Source organism: Pantherophis guttatus, chromosome 7 (genome assembly GCF_059756535.1).
Source record: "Pantherophis guttatus breed Tessera chromosome 7, ASM5975653v1, whole genome shotgun sequence".
Lineage (NCBI taxonomy): Eukaryota > Metazoa > Chordata > Lepidosauria > Squamata > Colubridae > Pantherophis > Pantherophis guttatus.
Window position 1 is genome coordinate 92,952,721 of NC_142069.1, and position 27,420 is coordinate 92,980,140.

General features: G+C 43.8%; 2 protein-coding genes across 6 annotated transcripts in view; one reads left to right on the top strand and one right to left on the bottom strand.

Annotated features, from left to right (window-relative positions):
• Positions 1–10,967: 10,967 nt before the first annotated feature.
• The window catches only part of LOC117670004 (uncharacterized), a 32,810-nt gene continuing 16,357 nt past the window's right edge, over positions 10,968–27,420 (bottom strand). Inside the window, exons 2-3 of the mRNA XM_087873482.1 lie at positions 12,490–27,359; positions 10,968–11,083 (exon numbers count right to left, since the gene is read on the bottom strand). Coding sequence (XP_087729608.1) covers positions 26,343–27,359 — 1,017 coding nt within the window. The 3' untranslated portion in view covers positions 10,968–11,083; positions 12,490–26,342. The remainder of the gene's footprint in view (positions 11,084–12,489; positions 27,360–27,420) is intronic.
• SEMA3D (semaphorin 3D) overlaps positions 16,208–27,420 on the top strand; it is a 116,784-nt gene continuing 105,571 nt past the window's right edge. The window contains exons 1-3 of one of the 5 annotated variants that reach the window (XM_034424856.3): positions 16,208–16,323; positions 16,843–16,953; positions 19,495–19,586. In XM_034424856.3, the coding sequence (XP_034280747.2) occupies positions 16,902–16,953; positions 19,495–19,586 (144 nt within the window). In that variant the 5' untranslated portion in view covers positions 16,208–16,323; positions 16,843–16,901. Of the gene's footprint in view, positions 16,324–16,842; positions 16,954–19,494; positions 19,587–26,283; positions 26,704–26,817; positions 27,268–27,420 lie in introns of those variants that run through there. The other 4 variants (XM_034424858.3, XM_087874363.1, XM_034424857.3 and 1 more) reach the window with 4 other exon arrangements.

The following is a 27,420-nucleotide window of genomic DNA, read 5'->3' on the forward strand; positions in this document are numbered from 1 at the left end:
AAAAACAACTATCTTCTTCCTTTTTCTTTTTCTCTTTCCACCTATTTAAATCCATTCAAAAACAATGAAAACTTTGAATTTAAAGCAGGGATTTCATTTCTAGGAAATTGTCAAAACGGGCAAGATAACCTTAGAAGTTTGATACTAAAATTGTGGTTTTAATCATGTATGTATGCATTTTATACAATCTTAAGCTCCTAACCACTTTCTTTGTTGTTTACATTAGATTTGCATACCTTTCCGGCACTGAAGGGCTTCTAAACTTAACTTCCATATCATCAAGACACAATAAACTCTATTTTCACTGTATCAGCTGCGAGGAATTCTGGAGATCGGTCCCAATTGGCTGAGGTTAGTAAGAAACCTGTCAAACGCTGCCTGTAGTATGAAGTCTGAGAAAGCCTGTCCCTCCTTGTCTGAAAACGCCTTCAGTCAGGCTTTGAAATAATATTTATTTCTTTGGGTTATCTGATAAACATTTGGATTTGGTTTATTTAGTACATTTCTATTGGTACGATGGCATTAACGATAGCATTGTGGATAGGTCTGGTTTTGAAGCTGGATTGGGAAAAAGAGTTTACTTTTCAGCTAGTTATCAAGAAAAAAAAATCAGTGGTCACTTATCCTGCAATACAGTCCCTGGATTAATCAGACTTTGCTGAATCGCCTAATGGGGTTCTAATAAAAAGCCCTCAGGAGAGAGAGATCCTTTGGGTACAAATGCAAGATTTATACTCTTGGGCATATTTTGGTGCATTCCCCCATCTTCAAGGTGAATGTCCTCATCATTAGATTAACAGAGTTGGAAGGGATCTTGTAGGTCATCTAGTCCAACCCCCCACCCACTTTCTTGAAAGCTTCCAGGGATGAAGCTCCCACAACTTCCAAAGGCAACTTCTGTTCTGTTGGTTGATTGCTCTCACTGTCAGAAAAAAATCTCCTTATTTCCAGGTTGAATCTCTCCTTGTTCAGTTTCCATCCATTATTGCTTGTCTGGCCTTTAGGTGCTTTGGAGAATAGCTTGACCCCCTCTGCTCTGTGGCAGCCCCTCAAATATTGGAAGATGCTCTCCTGTCTCCCCTGGTCCTTCTCTTCACTAGACTAGCCAGGCCCTCTTCCTGCAACCGTTGATCGTATGTTTTAGCCTCCAGTCCCCTAATCCTCCTGGTTGCTCTTCTCTGCACTCTTTCTAGAGTCTCCACATCGGTTTCATAGTGTGGTGACCAAAACTGGATGCAGGACTCTATGTTCTGTGAATGTTTCAGTTGATCTATTTGGACATTTTGAGAAAATGCTATCTCCAGTATGAAAGTGAGCACACCTCTTAGATGCAGGTTTCTTAAACCAGAGGTAATTACCTCCAAGGGGGATATTGGACGTATCCTGAGGATAACGGAGCAATTTGTAATTACTCTCTTGTGGGTGGAGGATCCAGTTCAGGACTTCCCCTACTGAGACACTTGCATAAAAAGAACAGACTCTGTGGGGTGTGTGTGTGTGTTGCAGGGTGGGGGGAAGTTATGACATTTTCCAAAACTGGGAAAAGGAATAGTTGGGTCAGACAGTTTTCAGGCCCTCTCTCTTAGAAGGAGGTTGCACCAGTTATATCAATGGATGCTCTTGATTTCAATCACGTCTGATGGACAATAGAAGGAAAATAAATTTTATTTGCTAGAGCAAACAAGTAAAAGTAAAAACTTCCTTAAGTGAAGCCCGGTTCTTGGTGCGGTCATAGATGCCACCATGTAGGCAGCTGGACGACAACAATGGAAGGATTTTCTTTCATTGTTTACTTTTCAACCAAGCCTACAACTACACCTTCTTTTGGACATCCATCAAAGGCACCCAGGTCTGGTGAGAGTTAATAATTTCTCCCAAAACACTCTGACCAGAGACCTTCTATTTGCCTGTCTGGTCAACAGAAAAGTTGGCCTGCCATCAATTGTCCTCCTTTTTTCTGCTTCCAGAAGGGTTGAATCAGACATGGACTTCCTGGAGAGGACCCGTTTAATTTGGGAGGTCCTGCCAGCATTCAGCATGACTTATAGAGGCTCAGAAGTGGCCCAGCTTTGTCTCACAATGTTTGCCTGCGTTGATTGGGGGTTCTTTTGTGTGTATTGTGTGGTGTTTCTCATCTGGTTGACAGAAGAACAGCCTCCATTCCATTTGCAAGGGACGGGACATCCTTCCCCATGTGTTTTGCCGTTGTTGCTGTTGTTGTTGCTTTGAGGGGTTTGTTAATTAGGACCACTCCGTATAATCTGAAGAGAAACAGAGTTTCCCCCCCCCCCAAAGCTTTCTAAGCAAGCAGCCAGGGTGGCACAACAAAACATCTGACGCCACACACCGAGGTTCAGCCTGAAGACCCACAACTTCAGCCAGTCAGTGTCTCTTGCTTCCAAATGAGCTGAATAGGAAAGAGGCCATTTGGTCAGCTGCTTCCAGGCTCCTGCAGGAGAACATGAAATCCTTGAGGCATCTGGCAGTTTGCTGTGACTTCCTTGGAGGTAAAAACAAGTGTTTGCTTTCCCCCCTTTTTCCCTTTCCGTGAAAGGACGAGAACTTCCACCCTGCTCAAAAGTTCCAAAGTACACAGCCAGAAAAAGTAGAGAAGGCCCTCCACTGTGCTGGGACTAAGCTCTTTCTGCCTGCAAGCGTTGGATCGCAGGGTTAGTTAGTCCCCCACATCCAAAGCTCCATGGAACTAGAAGGTCAGGATGCCAGCCAGAAGGGGAGCAAGAGCCCTCTCCCCCTCGCAGGCTGGTTTCCCACCAATCAGCCTCTTGGAAAGGCTGGCAGGGAGGCAGCCACTGGCTTCACATCCCGTCTGTACCATTTTTAATTTAAAAAAGGTGAAGCAAAAGACATTGAAAGAAAAAAAAGGAAAGGAAGGGAAGGAAAAAGAAGAAAAGAAAAGAAACCAACTGGAAGAAAGGAGGATAGGGAGAGGAAGGAAGGAAGGAAGGAAGGAAGGAAGGAAGGAAGGAAGGAAGGAAGGAAGGAAGGGTCCAAAGAAATATAATTCTCTTTGATACTAGCCATATTTGCATCCATATACACGCCATATTAAGTATATAAGTGAGAAGGTTAAAAGATCCTGCTTGTGTGATTTTGAAGTCTGTGCCAGCTCTATGAGCCCTTTGACTGCTGTACAATTGAAGCTGCCCTCTTGGCCCTTTGGACACCCAGGGCTTCTGCCAACTTCAAACTGCCAACGTGTGGCTTTTCTCATTTTAGGGCAACTGCACAGAACTTGAGTCCTGCTTCCAAGATTTGACCTTTCTCTTGACTAGGGTGCAAAACAAAGAAACAAAGATTTTTTTATATTATAAATGACAACCTATAAACACAGGCTCTTGCTGTCTCTATACCTTCTTTATGGAGGAAAAATAAATACCGATGGAGGGAGAAAATTTCGATTAGGAAAAGTTGTGGATTTTCTGTGCTTATACTTGAAGCTCAGCAGATAGTAGCTGTGAACTCTGCAGGAGTTCAGCTCAACCCAAGGGGGATTTTTAAAAACTTTTTTAATGGTTCAAGTGGATTTCAAGTGGGGGAGGGGGTGTCACCTGTCTTCCCTGCCTTTTCCCTGGGACAGTTTTCCCTCTGGCAATTATTTCCTTGGGTTCTTGAAGATGACAGGAGAATAATGCAGGGCTGGAAGTGGCTCAGAGTGGGTTGTCGTTGGGCTTTGGAGAGCCTGGTTCCTGGCTGGGTTAGATGAGCTGGGACTCTTCCGTGCAATCAGCTGCAGGCCCCGAGGCAGATGCTCAGCTCAGCCAAGATGCTTTCAGCCACCCACATCGACTCAAACCTTTGGGGTGACTTCTTTGTCATGAGTGGAGGAAACAGGCGATGCCATATCAGAGCTGCTTGCCGGGAAGGAATAATTTAAGTCAACAGATGGTTTGCTCCAGTAAGACAAGCCACAACAGAACGAAATGAAACTTCACTAATGAATGGAGCGACAAGGCCAACATTTCCTCCAGAATCTTCTAACAAAGTCCCCTAATTTAGATCAGACTCAGAGTTCTAACCGAATGTCCTGAAGACCTGAAAACCAAATTTAAAGCTCTTTTTAAACAAAGATTTTAAATGTTTTAAGGTTTGGGTTCATAGTGTTTTAAGGTAGAATCAAAGTCCGTCTCCACTGTCGATGGCTTTGAGGAGAAATCAACATGGCTTTTTTGAAGATCTCCTATGGAAGCAGTAAACACACCCGCCTAAGTGAATAATTAAAACTCAGAGCAAGAGAGTAGAAGGATGAATAAAAATCAATGACATAAATATAAATACATCCCCCTGTAGAGAGAATGGCTCATATGAAGACCACCTATTAAGTCTGGGATTTAAGTACCCTGTGAATTGAAGTCCTCCTGCCACACAATGGAACCACTATGTGTTTCGGTTGTCTCCAACAGTTTTTACAAAATTTGACAACATATGGTGAACTCAGTTGGCATGCACGTCACACGTTCCAAATTTTTACAATGACTCAGTTCATGATTCAGAGTGAATTTCCTAAAACAGGCATACTTTAGGGAAAGTATATGTAACTTGTAAATGACTGTTAAATCTAAATTCTGGACTTAGCAAAATCAAGGGACAAAACAGTCATCCTTTTTAAGGAATTAAATGCTGGGAAATGTTTTGTAGAGAATTGGAGCCCCTTGAATTACAATCTCATGGGGGTGGGAGGAATCCCTACAACTTTGAGTAAATGTTCTCCATGTTAAAATCATTTTGAGCAGTTAAGTCCTGTTCATTACTATTCAGAATAATGTAGAGCTAGGGATTTTCCAGTAAGAGATGAAAGTGGGATCAGAGCTAATATATCAAAAGCAATTCTACTTTTCATATACAGTCTTTGTCATCATATAAAGGCAGCACGCTTGGCAGTATTAATGGAGATCTTAATAAAATAACTTCTTTAGACTGACAACTAATATTTCTTTGCTGAAATGCTGCGCCTTGTACTGTATTAGAAGACCGGAGTTTCAGCATTTTTTCTGGGTAGTCTTAGTTTCAAGATGAATTGCAAGTATCCTTGCAAAGGATTACGGAGATATCATTGCGGTACCATCCCTTTGATCAAAATTCATTTGAAGGAGTTGAAATATTTGGTTATCTACAATTCTGGAAGGGAGGGAACCAAACTCTTTTATGCAGTCCTCTTATAACTCCTCTCTGGAAGACTTCTCATAAATGCCAACATACAAGATTGATTCAAATAGCCAAAAACTTACTGCCAGCAAGAGTCCATCTGTTGATTGGGTCCTGTCTGTTGCCTCAACTTTCAGACTTGGTTATCCAACTATGACTTGAATTAAGACCCAGTAAATCTCAATTTTTTAACCCGCCTCTCTATTTAATTAATGCCAACCACAGAGCTCTGGCAGAAGCAGCCTCGTGTTTTTTAAAAGCTATTTCCGTGTAATATCTGACAGAAAAGCAAGAACAATTGGCCTGTTTGTTAGAAGCCTTCGCTTACTTTGATCCAAGAACTTCTTGTTGCCAACTGCCTCCACAGAAGCCTTTGCCAGTCCTGCCAGGCACCCTCTTGGGAGAAACACAGCATTGTGTACACTGGGGAAAATGCCAGCTTGGCAAAGGGCAGCTTTTCATCATTATTCCAGTGCGTGTAAGCTACTGAAAACATGTTCTTCATTTCCATTTTGGAAGTCAGGATTCTGATTGGAAAGAAAGCTGTTGGTTTCTTGAAAGGTTTGACCCTGGAAGGAGACCTTTATTAACCTGGCATCAAACAGAACACCCATGTAAGGAACATAGTTTAACCTCACCCCAGAAAAGAAAAGAAAATCCTGACTGCATCTCTCTTTTCATCCCCTCCCAGCCACCACAAACTCCCCCAGCTTGTTCTTCATCCTGAAAATTGTGGGCAGGGGAGCCACAAAGGGAGAGGAGAATCCAGCAAAATCATGTATACAAAGTTAGTATACAAAGATGGTTTAGAAATGGAGCCACCCGAGTTATGAGAAGGGGAATCTCTAGGGAAGGGGGTCCTAGCAATTTGGCCTTTGGCAATTGCAATAGGATTAACTCTTGGGCTGTCGTTTTCCTCCTTTATTTTCCCAGGTTTTTCTAGCTTCGTGAGGTCCGGATGCTTCTGTTATTAGAATGATGGACCAGAAAGGACCAAAAATATAAACACAGGATCCATAAATGTTGTGTCTTTTTCAGGTATGTCCATCAAGTAAGGTAAGATCACATGGTTCTTACCAAATTATTTTTTTTAAAAAAATGTTGCGGTTTGTTGGATCATGATTCATTTCTGTGTCAAAAATATGTTCTTTGTTATCTGACACAGTTCAGTATTTCTTCTTTCTGTGACTGCAATTACCATGCACCAGAAGATTAATTTGACTCCTGTTTGGTCATGAAGAAAACCGTATTTCTGTAGCTCCGGAGGCTAAAGAGAGTCGGTTTGCAATGGAATCTCAGAATGTTGTGTTTACTGGTAAATACAGGAGATAAGAAAACTCTTGGGAAGAAGAAGAATGAAAAATATGAGGTTTTGTTTCCTTTCTCCGGAAGGCAACTTAGCTTAACCAGCTGCTAAAAGGCAACAAAACATAGAAAATAGGATATTTGCAGGGGATTCCTGCAAAGGTGAATTAATTATGGCTTCCCAACCTGCTACTAGGACTGTATTCTTAAACCAGAAACAGAAAGGAATTATAAAATCATAGAGGATTTTGTAAAGCAAAGAACTAAGATCTGATCATGATAAAGGAGTTTTCTTAATATACACTGAATCTTAAATTGGAGAAAGGTTGTAGTTTCTTTAAGATCCAGAAGAAGATCATGGCTCACATCTTCAGAGACTTTGCTAAAACCAATAACAACCAACAACAATAACAATAACAACAACATGAGCCTGTTTAAAAGTTACCAGCGATCAGGCCGGAGTCATTGTTAAAATAGGAAAGACCAATGCAAGAATCCAGATTTACAAAAACCTCCCTAGCAAAGGAGAGACCAGAATTTCTCTGGGGCATTGAACTGTTCTTCCTATTAAGAACTTTTCTCTAACATTCAGATGATATCTGGGTTCCGGTAACCTAAACCTATTATTTTGTGCCTTGTCCTCTGCCATGATAAGAGCGTGCAATTCTTCACTGTCACCGCAGTTCAAGCATTTGAGGAATGCCATCGTGCACCCAGCCAGCCACTCTTTTATTAGCTAAACATTTCCGTCTCTTTCAACCTGCCTTGATAAGATGTTAATTCCTGGTCATTCTCATTTCCCTTCATTTAACTTGTTGCCAGTTTGTCTAAATTCTTCTTAAAGCATGGAGCCCTTGACTGGAACCAACAGTTGAGTTGTATCCTGTATTCTGGCCAACGCAGAATCAAATGCAACTATTGCTGCCTGTGAGTTGGAGTCTGCATTTCTTTTCATTCAGCCCCAAACTTGCCTTTATCTTTATCCAGTGACATTCACTTCTAAATCATAATCAATTTGTTATCAACCGTACTTTGTGGTATCAGCACAATCAACTTGGAAGTCCATCTCATGACTTCTTGGAAATGGGAAAGCATATAATGGACTGCCATATTTAGAACCCCAAAGCTGCTACTGTGGATTGAACTAAAGTTTCTCTGGACCTGAATTTCATTTTCAGAAGAGGTCAAGCTCACAAACCGTGATCACTAGTATACAAAGTCATGATATCCCTGGATATGGCAGTTCAACCATCAAGGATAATTCCCTCTTCCCTTCCCTTCCCTTCCCTTTCCTTTCATCCTTCCCTTCCCTCAATCTTGCTAATCTTTTACAAAACCAGTTTTAGTGATTCTCACAGCAGCAGCAGCAGCAGCATTTTATAGAATTTACAACAATATTTCTATTTTTAACTTAAGGCATGGATTTAATTCAGAATGCATATACTCAAGCCAAGAAATTGTCTCGCTTCCATTGTACAGATGCTTAATGAATTTCTCGAGTTTTCAACCCTGATCTTAATGAACGAGGCAGGGATTAGTTGGCCAAGTAAGGAACTGGATCAGGGTCACCCAAAGGCTACAATAATCTGAGAACCCGTGAGGTTTTGGAGATGCTGGTTTGCAGGAGAATGGATGACCTATTTTGCAATCTGTCTCTCAATATAAATGCAAAATAATCCACCTGCCAGCCCCCCAATACCAGCTCAGCTTATTCTGAGTAAACTGGAATAAATAAATAAAGTGTGGTTTGCCAAGTTTATTAGCAGTCAATAGACTGAAAAATTATTCATTTTATATTGCACAGCAACAGGTGCAACTCAAGCACACACACAGCTCCATGCAGAACAAAAACCCAAGGCCGTTATCACCCTCCCCTGAGACTATAAATTAAAGGCTGAGCACATTCTTTGCATGTTGAAAGTCCAATATTTTATGTAGCAGATATTCTGCCTGCCCTTAGAGCATGAAATATGGCTAAGTAGAAAGAAGAATGCTCTCATTGCTTGCATTAGCACACAAAGTTGCATGTGGGTTGCGGAGCTCTGATATTTGAAGGGATGCATCTTTCTTCATTGTCTGACCTGATCCAAGGAGTTTTTACAAAGAGTTTGTATGCTCTTTTGCTGCTATACTGCAAAGTTTGGGCATGAGTTGTATTTGGCCGAGCCCTTGAAGAGCAAGGCAGAATTGATTTTGAATTCTCTGAAGAAGAGCCATTGGGGTATGTGACCCAAGCCCACCCCACTTCTGAGCTTCCACAAAACTCACCTCTGGAGCTTGGGTGGACCACTCTGGGAAACAATGCAACAGCTGTGGGAGAATGTGGAAAGCTGGTGAGAAGAAAAGAGCAGAGGGATATGATATTCAATCATCAACTGGTCTGCCTTAAAACTAGAATGAACTTTGCCATTGGACCAAAGTTGCCTTTTTAATTCCACTGGCTTATTGTGGATCTTCAGCCTTTCTTCCTTTGTCTTCTTTTTGTAATAGGATTTATTAGTTAGTTTGTCAAGTAATTCATTTACTGTTTCGAAAAAGACTCCCCCCCACCTCAATCTTTATACAGTGGACGTAATCCGAGGAACAACCTTAAGTGCACCACAATCGGGAATGGTCCCTGTTATTATTTCTGAACACATTTCACTTTTGCATATCTTCTTTGTTTGGAATTCTGCACAGCCCTTGTTGACGTATCGAACATCACACTAAGGTTTCAAATCAAATCTACGGGTACAAAACCGGTTTTAATTTAATGTAACTATTTACCATGTTACATTTGTTGGAATCTTCAATATCTGGCCTCTCACAAAGTTCATTCTTTCTCTGTTTTTCTTCCTTAGTTATTGGAAAATATTTTGGATGTTGGGCTTAACTGGACTACTCATAAATCATCCATATCAGATTGGGTTATTTCTGGAATGATAAATTGGGTATTCCCCGTACATTTGATTTGGATAAGGACAGTCAAGTCAAGCTCAAATCTTTTCAATGTTTCTATGTGCTTCTCTTGGCCAAAATTCAGATGTGGTTTGTCAATGGATTCTTCTGTGATGTCCTTTTTCAATTTCCCCATCTTCTGAATGGCCCTAAAAGTCCTCATGGTCTCCCATTCAAAGAACAATCGTGTCCCATCCTGTTTGCTATTGCTATTACAGCGAGCATTTGTCATGTTTTTAGCTATGGTTTTAGCTGGGGGATTCCACAACAGTATCAGAAGATTGAAAGAATAATCCTCATCTCTAAAACCTTCGTTATCTAAACCACTTTGCAAAAGAGACCCATTAAGTGTCTGATTCATTTCTGCAAAGTGGGGAGGAGGAGGAGGAGGAGGTGTTCCAGGGAAAGGCTCCATGGGAGGGGAATCAGAAGACTTAGAGCAGCCTGGGGCACCTTGAAGGGAGGAGATGCAGCCGAGGGAAGCCAGTCTGCCTTGAAGGTCCTTGCAGCCTCTTCTCTGGAATGAAGGCCGAGCTGATAACATCCCAGTTAATTGGCTCAGCTTTCATTTAAGTCTTGGAGTCTCATGGTATCACAAGCAGACTCCAAAGGGATGCTGTGTGGAAAGGCCCAACGCTCACACATCCAGCCACCTTCCCCAATTGCCGGATCTTTGGAATCCCCTTGGTTCTTTTGGAGATGGAGCTCAAGTCTCTTCCAGACATTTGGCAGCTACATTAAGAATGGGAGGGGGAAAAAATCTCCCTTTTCCATCTACCTGACTTCCATCGCATCGCATTTATTCTGTCCTCCTGCCAGATTACTTTCAGAGGTGAAGGGTGGATGGATAGACCGATTTCAACATTTTGTAGGCTGCACTTCACAATGCATTTTGATGCTGTTGCAAAGCCAAGGATCACCTTGCCCAAAAATCAAGAGTTGTGTGAAGTCCAGCGTAGAGCTGTGCTCTAATCAGCACTTCAATCCACCTGAGGCTGCCCCGTACCGTTTTCTTTCCAAATTCATCAAGATCAAACTCCTGAGCCATCCCTACATAAAGACATTCAGAGAACTGATCCAGCCTGGGGATTCTTTCCATTTTTTTTCCTACAGCCAACAGGCTACCCAATACATCGCTATCCAACACACCCAACTGTGCTTTGATATCCCACGGATGTTTCGTCTACACAGGGTTTGGTTTTCGTTTGCTCCAGAGCTAGGAAGCGTGAGGGTTCCTTGGGAAACGTTCACTATACTCTGACTGACAGGCTTCGAAATGCTTTGAAATTGCTACCAAACCTGAGCCAAGCTCTCCACATCCCTTGTAATTGCTGCTTTAGGCAATCAAGCAACGATTGTGGTGAGGGTGTGTGTGCTTGATGTGATTGGCAATTGCCCCAAACACGTGTAGGTGTGTGCATGCTCACACATGTGGTTTCAGCTCACAGGAAAAGAAGGCTGCCAAAGTGCAACACCAGGAAGACCCTTCCTCAACATTTCACCCCACGGGCCAGTGCTTAGAGGGGGAGACTGTTGCATCCCAGGTCATAGGAAGATATGGATTTCCTTGGCAATAGCAGAAAATATTTTATTTGGCTGACTTTAAAAAAAAAAAAAACTTTTCCTTGCCTCAGTCTCCCATGGCAGTCTCTCTTAGTATCCAGTCCAAAATCCTGACCTAAAGCAAGACAAGGTACATTAGCTTCCATTCAAATACTCCAAAACAGATTATTTTTGCATTGTTCTTGTTGGTATTTCTACAATAAGAACATGTATTCCAAGCTTCAGAATCCTTCAGGGGTAATAGTCCTGTACAATGTAAAACAGAAAATGCACACGCCCAAAACCTGTATGGGGGAATAGCTTAATAGGAAACAGGGAAGAGGTTTATGCTGAAGACTCTGCATTTGGAACACTAGATTAAGATAGCAATAAATAGCAATAGCCCTTAGACTTATATACCACTTCATATTGCTTTTATAGCCCTCTCTAAGCGGTTTACAGAGTCAGCCTCTTGCCCCCAACCATCTGGGTCCTTCTTTTACTGACCTCAGAACGATGGAAGATTAAATCAACTTTGAGCAGGTCAGGATCGAACTGCTGGCAATTGGCAGAATTAGCCTGCAATACCACATTTTAACCACTGTGCCACCAGTAAGGAGAATGAGAAAGGGAATAAGAGAGGCATTTCCTTCTGAGTAAGCGTGCCTTGGACCACAGATATAAGCTGCAGTGTTGTTCTGCAGAAGGAAAACTTAGACTTTGCAATATGTAACCACTACAAACTCTGGAAGTAATTGTCTAGAAACCATCTGGATACTTTCCAAACCTTTCATTGTTTTTTTTTTCCTTTTCTTTATAGAATGTGTTATTTGTTTGTTCTGAAAGCTGGACCATATAAGGTCATCAGGCAAACAGGGACCCTGTAATTTGCAACCAGAATATATAGAATAGAATAATAACAGAACTGGAAGAGACCTTGGAGGTCTTCTAGTCCAACTCCCTGCTCCGGCAAGAAACCCTACACCACTTCAGACAAATGGCTGTCCAATCTCTTCTTGAAAACCTCCAGTGTTGGAGCACCCACAGCTTCTGGAGGCAAGTCGTTCCAATGATTAATTGTTCTCACTGTCATGAAATTTCTCCTTCATTCTAGGTTGCTTCTCTCCTTGAATAGTTTCCATCCATTGCCTCTTATCCTGCCTTCAGGAGCTTTGGAGAATAGCTTGACTCCCTCTCTTCTCTGTGACAGCCCTGAAATATTGGAAGATGCTATCATGTCTCCCCTAGTCCTTCTTTTTATTAAACTAGACCATATTATATAACTAACTTGAAACTATAAAGATAATATTTTCTTATCTGGCTTGAAGTTAGACAACCATAAGTTTTGTTGTTTAATTTTTGCAGCTGCAACATGATTTACTGGATTTTTCAGGCTTTCCAACTGTAAGTGCCCAAAGGGATAGAAACTTCAAAATTCATTGAGTTTTGGAGATTGGTCCAAAAAATATGGAAGCAGATATAACCTTTATGACAAAAAGTTGGTGACTACCAGATAAAGGAAGGAAGAAGCAAAAACATTACCTGATATCTGGATTACCTGATACCTGATATCCAGATACTCATGTTCCAAAATGTTTCCGCGTGTTGAATACTGCTGAATGCCTGGACAATTGAACACCACCTCATAGCTCTTCTGAGGAGACCTCAGTAACCTTTTTCATCCAGCCTCTCCATCGTATGTATTGTCCTCTCATTCTACGTTCTTCAGTCTTATCAAGCAGAACAGTTTTTCAAGTCCATACATCCAAGTATATGACCTTCTGTTTGTTGATAATCCCTTCAGATGAGCTGTCAGCCTTCATATGGTACATAACTGATTGACTTGTTCTTCGTGCAGTCCATAACTATCTCCACATCCAAAATTCAAAGGCATCCATTCTCTTTTGTCTATGACATGAGAGAGAGAGAGAAGGAGAACTATGAAGAGAAGGGGTACTGATACTTGATATTCCTCTTTCATTTGCAAAGTCAGCAACCAGATAGTTGCTATGTGGGCCTTCTTCTGATCCATTGTTCAGCTAACCATCTCAATTTATCTCTCTTTGGAGGGAGAGCTGGGATTACATTTCTTTATCTCCCTGATCACTCGCCATACCAAGCCATGAATTGGATGGGTTTCAGCTTTTCTAATTGGACTACATGGCTACGGCATGGCTACTTTGCTGAAGCTAAATAACCTTCGGGGCCTTAAGACACAATGGCTTTTGTTTTCCTTCCAGCCAGTCCTCATTCGCAAGTAATACTATCCCTCCTGTTTTTCTAAACAGCCAAGCTATAAATCAACAGGCCTGTCAGCTCTGCTTGGCAAGAAGGAGCCATTTTATTGCCTGGGGTTTGCCAAAACCCAGAGAAATCAATATAATTTTGCTTAGATAAGTGACATTGCACTATATCTAATAAAAGAATCAAAGGGTATCTGACATTCTGTTACAATGAGCAGAGCTGTGCGTTCGCTAAAAAAGAAAAAGAATGGACAGTGGTGTGTTCAGATAGTTTTCAGCTGAGACAACCGGATTGCCAGAATGGATGGTCTTAACAAACTTTACATGTATCCAGGATAACTTCCTTTAATCACTTTGGTGGGAGCCCATGTGGGTTATGTGGAAGGAGATATGTGCCAGCTCTTTAATTCCATAGAAGCCAGAATTATTCTTTCTATAAACAGTTATATAGACCTGGATACTGTGCGGAGATAGATGGGAGTGCATGATTCCATTGTTTGCATTTCAAATAAAAGGAAGGAAAAGAGGAGGATAACACAGTCACTGACCTTTCTGGAAAATTCTCCTATAGTTATTGCTCTACAGCATCCAATCTAACCACAGCTACCACCACGACAGAAGTGAACTCAAGTCCTCTTCCCCAGGCTTTGTCATCTCAAGCATAAGCAAACACCGCCTTTAAATTTTGCTGAGAAGCTCACCCAAGCTGAAGAGGGAACCAAGCACGGCACCTGGACAATTCCTCCTTTAAAGGAGAATATTTGCAGCTCAGGGTTGACATGAGGGATCCTCGGTGCTCTCCGAGCTTGGTGGTTTTCTTGCGGACGTTTCATGACCCATCTAGGGAACATCATCAGTGCTAGTTCTCCTTTCTCTTGACTTGGGTCTCCACAAGAACTCACAAGGATGACAAATCAGTTGAAATTTGAGATTTGTCCTTGCTGAAAGCAAACAGGTGTGGAATTCTAAAGGAAATGTAGGATAAGACTAATGACATCCTTGCATTCTCTATCTCAGGGCTGTCAAACTCCTGGCCCACAGGCCAGATGCATCACACGCTGGCCATGCCCTCGCCTGGTTTAGCAAAGGGGGAGGGGATGCCAATATGTCAAATAGCACCGGCATGATGATGTGAGTTTCACACCCCTGCTCTATCAGATCAAACAAGCTGCATTTCAATCCTGAGATCAGGACCTACATTCTCACCCCTTCCTGAAGTGGTAGTCCCCCAAAATTAGACATACTATATGAATCAGTAATACATCTGATCATAGGCAAATGCCAAGTAATCTTTTTTTTTTATGTTCGCAGTTAAGGAAAACATTTGCATTGTTCCACAACATCCTAGGTTTTCTCCTAAATCATGTAGATAGTTGCTCTTGTCAGGAGTTCGTGAGCATTTACAGGATGTAGTAAAAAAATTCAAGCTGGCAGCTGCAATCATGTAGGTGAAGCTCCAAGTGGAATCATCATGGCCACCATATCGATGTTTTTGACCTTGCAAATCACCAGCTGTGGACATCAGCTGGTGGACCTCAGGAGCCTTTCTTCCATGACAGCATGGAGGACATGAAAGGAGCCTCCCTGAAGAATTTGTGCTGTTCACACATTCAGAGTCCTCTGGGCAAGAATTTATGGCTGCCTAATCCTTTCACTGCAGAAGCATCCAAAGTGTGGTGTGGAGCTCATTTCCATCTTCAGTTGATAAATGGGAAGGAAGTTTAGATCCAGCCCAGGCTTTGACTAAAAGTAGCAACAATCAGACTCAAGCCGTGCGTGGATATTCTTCCTTCCCTTGAACATGAGCGTGTGCTCAAAGGGTGCTCAAATCCTCAGTTTTAGCTTTAGGGATGGCATCTTCTTCCAACTTCTTCTCTCCATCTTCAGAATTAGGTTTATTTGTTTTATAATGGAATGTGGCTGGTAGGAAGACCTGACTTCTCTATGGATCAGGTCTGGGACCGGCTTATAGAAAGAAGTCTCAAAAGATCATGAATTTCAAATGAGGGTAAATACAGGTCTCCCAGGATAATGTTGCTAGAAGTAATCTCTTTTTCAATTTTGAAACATACAGCCATGCCAGGAAAATAAAATTCAGCACTTAGAGACAATAGTCAACGAGTCCAAAGGACCTTCAGTAGACCAAGTACCATTAACAGAGTGATAGGTTGAACAAAGTAAGTTCTGCAACACCCAGGTTTTCCAACAATATCTACTCTTCCCATCAAAACGAAACACAGCTGGCTCATCTGGTCCCATTACAATACAATGAGCAGCTATACTGATTTTGAATCAATATCCAAAGCTTCAGCTTGCCATCAATGTAGGATGCCAATGGATAGTTTAACAGGAATGCAGATGGTTTCCATGAAGCTGAACCCAATAAATTGTGCGTTTCTAAACTAGACTGCAAAAGACTGAAAGGCAGCCAAACATTAGCTGGATTCTGGACATGTTGCTCAAGTAAATCACATTAAAGTGAGCATACAACTAAAAATTGCCTTGTGCAGCAAAAAAGCAATTAAAAAAATAACAGACTAACAGAGTTGGAAGGGACCTTGGAGGTCTTCTAGTCCAACCCCCTGCTCCGGCAGGAAACCCTGTACCATTTTGGACAAGTGGCTGTCCAATCTCTTCTAAAAGCCTCCAGTGTTGGAGCATCCACAACTTCTGGAGGCAAGTTGTTTCGTTGATTCATTGTTCTCACTGTTAGGAAATTTCTCCTTAGTTCTAGATTGCTTCTCTCCTTGATTAGTTTCCATCCGTTGCTTCTGGTCCTGCCTTCAGGTGCTTTGGAGAATAGCTTGACCCCCTCTTCTTTGTGGCAGCCCCTCAAATATTGGAAGACTGCTATCATGTCTCCCCTAGTTCTTCTTTTCGTCACACTAGACATCCCCAATTCCTTCAACCGTTCTTCATTTGTTTTAGCCCCCAGCCCCCTAATCATCTTTGCTGCTCTTCTCTGCCCTCTTTTTAAAGTCTTAACATTTATTTATTTTTTTTTTGCATTAGAGGGTAACTCTGTGTAAGTGACACCTAGAAAGTTTGTTTTCAAGACACTCTGATTAATCATGGCGGATCTGACCAACTAGGCAAAGCACTCTGCTGTACAGAATGAGACAAGTTTCACTGGGTAAGTTACATTGCAGATCTGTTTGCAAATTGTGATCCTTCTCCTTCAAAGGCCAAAGAGAAAATGTTGACCTTCCAATCTAGTAAAATGTAGCAGCAAGAGCGTTTGGCAACCCTCCAGCTCCTCCTGGGAAGAAGCCCCACTGAAATCCATGCCTCTTACTTCTCTGAAGATGCTTTCCCCATAAATATGGTTGACCTTGTGAATGCAACTCCTTCACTGCGGTTGCCAAAGGGCCATCGCTTCTGTAGGAGTGCATTAAAACCACCTGATGGAAAGCCACCTGAACTTCAGGGGAGTCAAAGGGGGAATTAATGACATTAATGAAAGCCAAGTTAATGTTGGGAGACAAGAAATACCGAGGAGTAGCAATATTGAGGCTTTCTTGGGAAACTTTTCAGCAACATGGAAATGAGGAGCTTTAGAGAGGGGTGTCTAGAGTGTCTGGAGGGAGCCTGTCTTTCTTTCCTCGTTCAGATCTCTTCTTTCTTCTCTCTGGCTTTCCCATCATTCCCGAAGGTCCATATGAAAACTTCCTAAGGGGAAACTTCCAAGAGGACTGCAAAAGGGAGTGACAGATGCAGAACCGCAAAACTCAAGCCAACCATTCCGAGCCACCACTCAGCAGAGGTAAATTCAAAACCGCCACCCAGATAAATTCCTTATGAGCACCTCTCTTCTTTCTGCAAAATGTCCTCAGGTTGTTTGTTCCCCACTGTAAGGGTTGCCATCGCTGCGAACATCATCATATTTTACCCTCAAACATTATAGTAGGCACACTTGATCATCTACAAGAGGAGATAAACACAAGTTATGGCTGACTCTGCTTTTCCTATGTTGTATGATAGGAAAATGGATCTCCTCTCCTCTCTTTATTTTCTTTTCTTTTCTTTCCTCTCCTCTCCTCTCCTCTCTTCTCTCCTCCTTCCCCTGTCCTCTTTTCTCCTCCCCTTCCTTCCCCTTTTCTCCCCTTTCTCCCAATCTTAACCAACATCTGGGAGCCATGAGTAACTCTGGAGTGAGAGCTCCCCAAAACTGAGTGGGATATTCCCAGTACAATAGGGTTGTATTGAATTTATCAGACAATCTTTTGCGTGGCTCTTTTCTACATTTTTCCCCCCACATCTTGTGAGACAGGTTATTTAAACTAGAGTGACTGATCTGTTTTTTAAACCACGTAGCAGTTCAGGGCAGTTTAAAAATTTCCAGCAGATATAAGCTGACTCTGCTATTTTAGGAAAGTTTCTTACTCTCAGCCTCATCCTTAGACCAATAAACCATAGCTGCCACTTTCTATTTTTAAACCAACCTTTTACAATACCCGGCATGCTCCTTCGTGGCTTAGTGAGAGATTTTTCACCTAGTGAAGTTGTAGAGCACAGGCAGACGGACTGATCGGTGTAAAACCCAATATAAATGAATATCCATAACTCTGTGGCACAATGTCATATGTAGCTTTTTACTTAGTCAGCATTGACTGAAAGGCACCAAAAATTACTAAATTAATTAATTCTTCAATGCACTTTAAGAAACAAAATCACAGCTATTTTTTTTTCATTCTTTAATAACCAGATCAGTGAGGAAGGAAGGAAGGAAGGAAGGAAGGAAGGAAGGAAGGAAGGAAGGAAGGAAGGAAGGAAGGAAGATAGATTCAGAGAGTAGAGTAAATGTTTTAGAGCTTCTCAACTGCTGTGAGAAGCTGAAATTTGAATGCAGATTCTTTTGCTAAGAGTACCTACAGTACTGAAGGGATGGTTGACTTACAACCATCCCTTCAGCTACCCTTCGAAGTTACAACCACACTGAAAAAAGCAAATTGCGACTGGTTCTCCCACTTGCAACTGTGGCAGCATCCCCACAGTCACATGATCAAAATCCAGGCATGGGTATCTTTCCGGAGAAATTTAGTAAAGAAAATATATCTTTGATTATACATGTAATAACAGCAGCAAGAATGGTATTTGCACAAAATTGGAAAGCAGAAAAAAAATCCTACAAAGGGAGAGCTAATTAAGAAAACATTAGAATGTGCAGAAATGAGTAATTAACATTAGCAATTTGAGGGAAGGAAGAATCGGAGTATTACAACATATGGGGGCAATTTTATCAATGAATAGAGACTGAATATAGACAATAGGCAATGTAAAAATAAGAAATATGGGGAAAATATGTTGTAATACATTGAATTTAAATGTAGGAAGAAAGATATATATGTACTAAGAAAATGATAATAAATGTTGAATATGATGACACAAAAATTTTTGCACCCAGATGTTACATTGATTGATTAATGATGAACTGTTTGTTTAAAAAAAAATTTTTTTTTCTAAAAACATAAAAAATAAAAATTGAGGCATTTAACAACTGGTAGGGACTTGGTCAGTTGCAGCATCCCAAGGTCATAGCAGTTCTGTTTGCAGCCTCCCCAGCTGGCTTCTGACGAGCAAAGTCAATGGGTGGGGGAGGGGAAGCCGGTTTTATTTAACGACTGCATGTTTCACTTAAGAACTGTCATGGATGGCTTAACTAAAAAGGTCAGAAAATCAAGCTCAGCTCACTTAGCAACAGAACTTCTGGTTCTAATTGTGCTCGTGAGTTGCATACTTGTGCATATGCCAAATGCAGCGTTTCAAATGGATGCATTCTCATTTCTCGGATAGTGAAAAGTCAGCAGGTAATAAATATATACCTGGTGAAGACATAAACTGTGAATCAAGATGGGAGGCTCACGTAGTGATATTCTGTAAATGAAAAAGGAAACTGCTGAAAAATTAATAATTACAATTATGTTTATTACTAGTCATAAATGAGGTGACAAAGTACTGTGTATTTGGAAGTCACCACAAGCTTTTCACTCTGTTTCCTCCAGTTGCTCAGGTGTTTCTTTGACTTAGCCATGGCTTCATATTTTTAATATGAAATAACAAGAGTTGTTTTTTAGAAAAGTTCTGCTTTAAGACTGAAGAAAAACAATTTGTGTCTCTCTGCAGCCATTTCCTGTGGCCGATGTTTGTAATCGTCACTTTTCAACACTCTGCGGGAATCACACTATATTTATGTTGCGTTGGATGATAGAGAAATTTTCTCCCTTCTATTTGCCAACTTTTGAAGAGCTGCAGGAGACAAACTGTTCTGCTCCTTTTTCTTTTCTTTTCTGGTATTGTTTTCCAGATCAAAATGTCTCTCCTTCCATTTTCTTCCACAATGAAAATAGAAGCAGATGCGAGGCAGGTTGGATGGAAAGAATGGCAGAGAGCACGAAGGTAAGATTATCTGTCTCTTTCTCCTGCTGTTTCCATCGAATTAACCATCTCCTCTCCCGCAGCATTACATGAAATGGGAAACACCACAAACCAGGGAGAGCAGCCTTAAATCAAATGTGCCGATGGGTCATTATCTGAATCTCACTGAGAACACATATCTAGCTTTGTTGGTACGCCTGCCTTTCTCCAAAGCAGGGAACAACCTCTCAAATTCTTCTCTCGCTTAAATTAATATGCAGTGCAAGGAAGAATTTATGGTCTTCCTTCCTTGAATCCTTCTTTCCAAACAATCCCTTTCGCTTACCCTTGTTCCTGACCACTCCTTGACTTCGTTGCCTCTTCTCCTCATCTTCCAAGCCCCCAATGTTGGCTAGGTTAGAAAAATCAAAGCCAACCCAGTTAGTGTGGGTGCAGTGGTTAATGTCAGGCTTTCCTCCAGCAGGAAATTTTGACTCCTATTTCAGGAATTGACTTGGCAGGAGGCTCACAGATAAAGCTTGGCTAGATTAGATGTTTTATGGGGTAAATAATAAATATACTGTCTGCTGCAGCATACAGAAGCCAAGGCCCATGCTCTATATGTTCCATATGTTCCAGACTTTAACCCGTCAACTTCTTTCTCCTACCTTTCTAGGACAGTTGATCTCCACTGCTGGGTTGAAGAAATAGGGAAGGGTGGGTGGGAAGGAGCTGCACCTGAGATTTGATGATGATGTGAGGCTTAGTCCAAGAGCAACACAGATGAATCTTGCCAGAATTCAGTTCTTTATTTCTCACACACAATAGACAGAATCTTGCCAGGTTAAAGCCTTACTACTCTCACCCTAATGGAGAATTCCTGGGAGATTCTAGGCAGTGGCTGACCTAAAACTCTCTTCCTCTGCCTCCTCTTTAGCTCTGGTCTCTCCTCCACCTTTCTAGAATTTATCCCTTCTTCCTGGGAAACTCTCGCTTCACTGTAGCCCACCGGAATTCCCTTCCATCCACTGCCACCATCCCTCACAGATAGTTCCTTGTAACAATTGCCAACTTCACACTTAACAATTGAGATGTTGAGTAAACTTGAGAGTCCAGAATTGCCTTGTGTCAGCTGGGGAATTCTGGGAATTGAAGTCCTCGCATTTTAAAGTTGTCAAAGTCGAGAAACCTTGATTAAATGGTGGATTTCTTTCCCTTCCTACCTAAAATTGTACAAGCTATTATTCAGTGTTATGGCTCATTCAAAAAACTCTAACAGCCAGCCACCAGAGGGCATTTTTTTCCCAAGGATTTCTTTCTACTAGAATTACCTGGATTAATTTTAGCATCAACCATGCTTTGGAGTTTATTCTATTTTATTTAGCAATAATGAAGATAAAACTGGATATCAAGGTTGAGAAATTATTTCTTCTCGAATCTGTCAAGTTCTGGCAGCATAGTTTAGATTTGGGGGAATCTTAAGTTCTCTGCTATCTGAATAACCACTTAAGATAGAAATTGTTCTGCAGATATGAAATCTTCCTTCAAAACTTCAGAAATTGTTACCTAAAGCTTAAAAGAATGGAAACTGACAGATGAAGTTGGATAGAAGAACTTAGTTATTTTTCTAAAATGGACTTGCCCATTTCCTTAGAAAACAAAACAAAAATGGAACAAACAAACAAACATCCGATACAAATTCAGATCCAGGGAGGGGAAAAAAGCCACTTTTTAAATATCTCAGGCATTGCCATAATGAAGAGGGAATCAAGCTATTCTCCAAAGCACCTGAAGGCAGGACAAGAAGCAACAGATGGAAACTAATCAAGGAGAGAAGCAACCTGGAACTAAGGAGAAATTTCGTGACAGCGATATCAATTAACCAGTGGAACTCCTTGCCTCCAGAAGTTGTGGGTGCTCCATCACTGGAGGTTTTTAAGAAGAGACTGGAGAGCCACTTGTCTGAAATGGTATAGAGTTTCCTGACTGGAAGACCTCCAAGGTCCCTTAAACCCTTATTCTGTATGCCATATTCTCTGATCTTGATTCCAGAACTCTAATCTAGAAATGAAGGAAGACTCTACAGCCCTTGGGAAGAGTAGTGCAAAACTCTTGAAAAGCCAGAAGGGAGTCAAGTGGAGCCCAGAACAATTATATCCTAGCAATAATAGATGCTTAGCTTCGGTTACACCTGGGTAGACCCTGTGAAATACCTGGGCATTTAAGGTTGTTTCAGAGAGAAGATTCCTGGTTGGAGTAACGTTGGCCACCATCTTATTCAGAAGACAACGCCAAAGAGGGATCCTGTGTGAATCGGTTGCCGAAATCTCGGTCCCCATTGAGTTGAACACAGCTGCTGCTTGGCCCTTTGCCACTCCCCGTTGCAGCCAAGGAGGGCTTTATGGTTGTACAACCCAGCCTAATAGTAAGAACATTTGATTTATGGCCTCGTGCGCCTTCTCTGCCAGAACCTTGTTGGTAGCTGGATGAATTTTTTTTGCAGCTGCACAACACTCAAACACACACAGAGAGAACTCCCTTCCAGATGTTGAGCTTGTGGGACTTTGAGTGACACAAAGATCATCCATGAGGAGAACTTCATGGTCTCTGTGGCAGGAAGTCTTCTATCCAGGCAAAGCTCAGCTAACAAAGGATAAATCACGAATGGTCGACTGAGAAGGAATAATGTGGATGGAAATATTTCTGGACCGTCTTTGTAAGCTTCCTTCACCCCAACATCTTCTCTCCTGAAATCCTGATTATCTTCAGCTTGGCCTCTTCTCCAAAGACAAAAAGCCATTGTGTAGCCCGTTAATTAATTGCTGCTGCTTATAGTTGCGGCCTTATTAATAACGTAATTAGCTGCTCTTGCCAAGCAGTTCTCACATGCGAGAAATGAGCCGGGTTACCATCCCTTTTTAAATATGAAATAAAGTGGATTTGCATGTGGGAGAAAGTATAATTCAGCCTTTTCTCCATGGATACAGAAGAACACAGAGGCACGGAATTGTACAACCAAAAAAAATAAGTCCTCATTTTCCCTTCAATTTACAAAAAAAAAATTTCCTTTGAAAGAGAGAGCGTTGGTGGATTTTTTTGGTGTGCGTGTGTAGAAGGGCAGGGAAGATTCCAGACACTGGAGGTGTTTAAGAAGAGACTGGACAGCCGTTTGTCTGAAATAGTCCAGGGTCTCCTGCTTGAGCAGGGGTTGGACTAGAAGGCCTCCAAGGTCCCTTCCAACTCTATGTTCTAAATCTTAATTTGAGCTTGGTATGATTGACCAAGGTATTTTGGCCTCCAGCCTGCCTGGCTGTCCTTGACTGGCATCTTCAGGCCAAGAGCATTGGCAGCCTTCCTGCCGAATTGAGGGCTTGATGATTCTGGTAAAGGAGTACAATTCCCCAGCACCAGAGGGTCTTTGGATCCATGAAAAGGATCTGGGTGTTTCCTCCCCTCTTCAGAGGGACGCAGAGAAGGGGCTTTTGTGGACGGCTCAGAGACGGTGATCAAACTGTGCATTGGCAGGAAATTTGGCACTGAGACAGAAGTTCCCATTTGCTGGTTTTGGGAAACCGACCTAATGACTCACTGCAGCTGCCTTAAGACAGGTTTCTCTCTCTCTTGCTCTCCCAGCTTCACTTCTATCTCCCTCTCTCCTTTCTTTCTCTCTCTTTCTCTCCTTTCTCTTTCTCTCTCTCTTCTTTCCCTTTCTCTTTCTCTCTCTCTTCTTTCCCTTTCTCCTTCTCTCTCTCTCTCTGTCTGCTTGTATGACCCGTGACCCTCAGTCTGAAGACCTCAGAGGACCTGTGTGAATTGAGAATATCTTCTCTTAGCTCATCTTCATCCAGAACGGAACGACGATGGGACTGTGAGAGTGGAAGCAGGAAGGCTTCCTCCTGGCTGTGTCCCCTGGGCTTTGCCTCCTGGCCTTCCATTCTGGATGAAGACTCTGCTCACCCCTCCTCTTCCCACCTCCATTCCCAAAGGGTCAGGAGAGACGGTTGCGCGGCTGATTCGCCTTCACTCCGAGACTGACCGTGTGATCAACCCGATCACCTGCCTCACTTCCCTCCAGCTACTCAGGACCGAGGAAGAGAGGAGGCAGAGAAGCCCAGTCTCTTCTTCCAGTTCTCATCCTTGGCAGTCCTTGACTTACAACCATTCACTCAGTGACCCTTTCAAGTTACAATGACACTGAAGAATGACTTATGACCGGTTTTCATACTTATGACCATTGCAGCATCCCCATGGTCACATGAAAAAATTAGGCACTTGGCAACTGGCATGTATTTATGACGGTTTCCCTGCCTCGGGCTGATGTGATCCCCATTTGGGACCTTCCCAGCTGGCTTCCAACAAGCAAAGTCAATGGGGGAAGCCAGATTTGCTTAATAACCATCAATCATGGTTTTCCAAATTTCCCACTGGGGTCAGATTCATGCAACCTATAGAGCAAGCCATGACCCCTGCGTCCTTGGCACAAAGTACCCATCGGTGCCATGGTATCACTTGCTATCCGAGTACCCATTGGTGTTCCTTGCTGCCTCTTTTCTCTGGGTACAAGAATAGGGCTGCAGATGAAAATCTGCCTTTTGGAAAACTCTACTGCAAAAACTGTTTTTTTCCCCCTGTACAGAATTACCGACCTCTCAGAGAAACGCTGTGGCTGCCTCCTTCTCCTTTGTCTGCCAATTTCTTACTTCCATGGAATTTTAGTCTTCTTCCAAGTCAAGACTGGCAACTCGGTTTTTCTAAAATTATAACCTGCCTGAACTTTTTATTCCTTAGCTTCGTTGTTGCAGAGAGCATCATCTGGACTAACTTAGATCTGGTTGCATTAATAATAAAAAAACAAAAATTAAGCAAACATGAGACAGGACCTGTGCTAGGAACAAGATGAATTTGGTTTGAGGGACCTACCACAAGCACACAAAGATCCTGGCAGGGAGACCTTGTTACCAAGTTGGCCTCTTTGGTGCTCCTGGCATCTCCTTTCCCTGCTTCCAACTCTCCCTCCTAGCCGCCAGTTGAGGCACCAGCGTCTGCCTCTGAACTCTCCTGGAGCCTTCTTGGGCTTTGATCTTCCCCCAGCCCAGAAAGATTAGAAAGAAGAGGAAGACGGAGGCAGATAAAAGGCGCACCAAGAAGCATGGCTGGTCTCCATCCCATTTCCTTTCCAGATTGTGAGGGCTCCAGGATCAGAGGCAGGTAGCTGGCCTCTGTCTTTCAGCTGCTGGCCTTCTCCTGTAACATCCCCAGTGGCATCAAATTGGACTAAATTGCCTTAGACTCAGCCTCGATTGCTGGGAACCACAGCAGCGTGGCCCTGCTCTTTCTTCATAAGTGGTTGGCCATGGCCGCCTTCCTGGGGTTGAAAGAGAAGGACTTCCCCAAGTCACCCAGGTGGCCTTTCGCCTGGCAGGACTAGAACTCACAGCCTCCTGGTTTCTTCCCAGCACTTACAATCACCATCCCAAACTGGGTTCTCTCTTATCCATTAATTATAAAGCGAAGTAATTACCTTCTTATTATTTCATTAGATCAAACAAAGGGGGAGAGAATGAGCATCTCTCTGTCTCTTTTTTCCCTCTCTTTCTCTCTTTCTCTTTTCTCTCTCTCTCCCCCTTTCTCTCTCTCTCTCTCCCCCTCTTCATTTCCATCACTTGTAAATCTTCTTCTGGGTTTCTAAGGTAGGAAAAAAATATGTAACTCAAACGGTGCCAAACAAAATGAATCAGCAACCCACTGGTGCAAATCAAAAATAGGGCATGCCTTCCAGAGCTTGTAATAATTTGTTTTGCCCCTTTCATGCATGAAAAGTCCACAACTCCTGATGTTTAGATAAATTACAAATTCAGGGGATACAGCCCAGGCAAACCTCTGCCGTTTTCATACGAGTGACTAATTTCATGTTAGTAATCCTGTGCCAGTCCCAGACCGGGTGACTTAATATTCCAACTCCCGAATTTACTTATTTACTTAGCTGTATTTGTAGCCCTTCCCTGCCTCACAGGACTCTGGATGGCGCACCGCAGAATGAGAAGCTGCAAAGCTAAGTTGATTTTATTCATTCATTCAATTTCGGTAGCTGCCCAACTCACGCAAGTGACTCTTTTAATAATAAAAGCAACAAAGAGAGTCATCTTACTGCAGTGATGGGCAGCCTATAAATTTAATAAATAAAAGCATCCGTGGAAACAAAAATACTTATGACAGTCCCGCTCCCATTCTGGTGAAGTAGGGCTGAAGGCTCAATTGGAGTCCAAGAGGCTTTTCTGGGGTGTAGAATTTTAGGATCCGGTGAGCGTGAAGGCTGCCCCAAAGGAGGTCTGTGGTCCTGGAGAGAAGGCCGGCAGCTACTGGGCTGGGAGGGGCTGGGGATTCCTGGCCAGGGCAGGGAGAAGTCATCCAAGGTCTTTGGACTCCTCTTTCATCCCAGGCCGAAGAGAAATGGGAGGAAGGGAGGTCATCTGGGGTACTTGCAGGAGGGCCTTTCCATCTATTTAGGCCACTTGGTCCTTTTTAACAGGGGTTTGTCCCCCCAACCATCGCACCCCACTAACTTAGCCCACTGGCACTCTGAAGCTGTGGTAAGGTACAATTCCCAATCTCTGCATGATGGGAGTTGTAGTCCAACATGTTAGGAAGCTAAACACAAGTTGTAATGGGCTTTTAAGGTCTGCCTTGTGCAAGACCCTTCCCCCAGCTTGATTCCTCCTTCAAGGCCAGAAAGCGGACTCCTTGCCACCCTCCTCCCGGTGCCAGACACCGGAATTTCTTCCAGGGTGGCAGCAACCCCTAAGAGATGTTAAGGCTGGGTCGGAGGGGGGGATGGGGAGCAGGCCGGCTGGGGGTGGGGTCTGTGCCACGGGGGGGGGGGGCGGAGGAGAAGGGACCTCCGACTCTTTGAGAGGAAGCCCAGAATCGGAGCTCAGGGCCGCCGCCTCCTCGCGAGGAATACGCCTCCAGGAGGAGCAGCGGCGGCGGCGGCGGGGATCCCCCAAGGCAGAGCGGAGGCTTCCCGGGAAAAGCAGCGGCGGCGGCGGAGACCCTCCCGCCCTCCCCTCCGGCCCCCCCTTTGCACCGGGCAGCTTTTAGGGGAAGCGGGAGGCGGGGGCTCCTCCGCAGACGGCTCCGACCCACCCGGAGACCCCGCCAGGTAACAGCCCCGCTGCCCACCTGACGGCCGTCGCGCTGCCCGCTGCCAACTTTGCGCCCAGCCGGCTTGGGCGGGAGGGCTCGGGCGGCGGGGAAGCGGCGGGGAAGCCGAGGCTGGCAGCCGCCGCCGGGCCACGCGGGCTGCGCTGCGGGCGGGGGAGGGTCGCTCGGGGGCGGCGGGCGGGCGAACGAGCGCCCAGCAGAGCCGCCCATCTCCGGGGCGCAGCTGCCGGCCGGCTGGCCAGAGGAGCGAGCGAGCGGGCGGAGCGGGCGCTGCGCGGGGCACTTTTCCCAAGTCCCGGACCCGCCCCGGCTCGCCAGAGCCTGCCGCCCCAGCCGGCCTCGGTCCGCCCCCCGCCCCTGCCAAGAGCCGCCGCCGGGCTCGCCCGCCGCCCAGAGGGAAAGGCGCTCGGGGCCAGCGGACGCCCGGCCAGAGCCTCGCCTGCTCCAAGGGGCGCCTCTGTCTCTCGCTCTCTCGCTGTGTGTTGTGGGCGGCTTCTTCCACCTTCGCGCCTGGCTCTCCCCTTCCGCGCACGGCGGGCAGCAGCGGCCGAAGTCGGCTCGGGTAAGAGTGGCGTGGGGAGGGGATGCGCGGACGCTCGCTTGCGGGGAAATGCCCGCGACTTCGGCGGGAAGCAAGGGAAGGCTTCGGCTTCTCTGGAAGGGGAAAGAAGAAGGGCGATGTGGAACCCGGGGGGCGGGGGAATGGCCCTCGCCT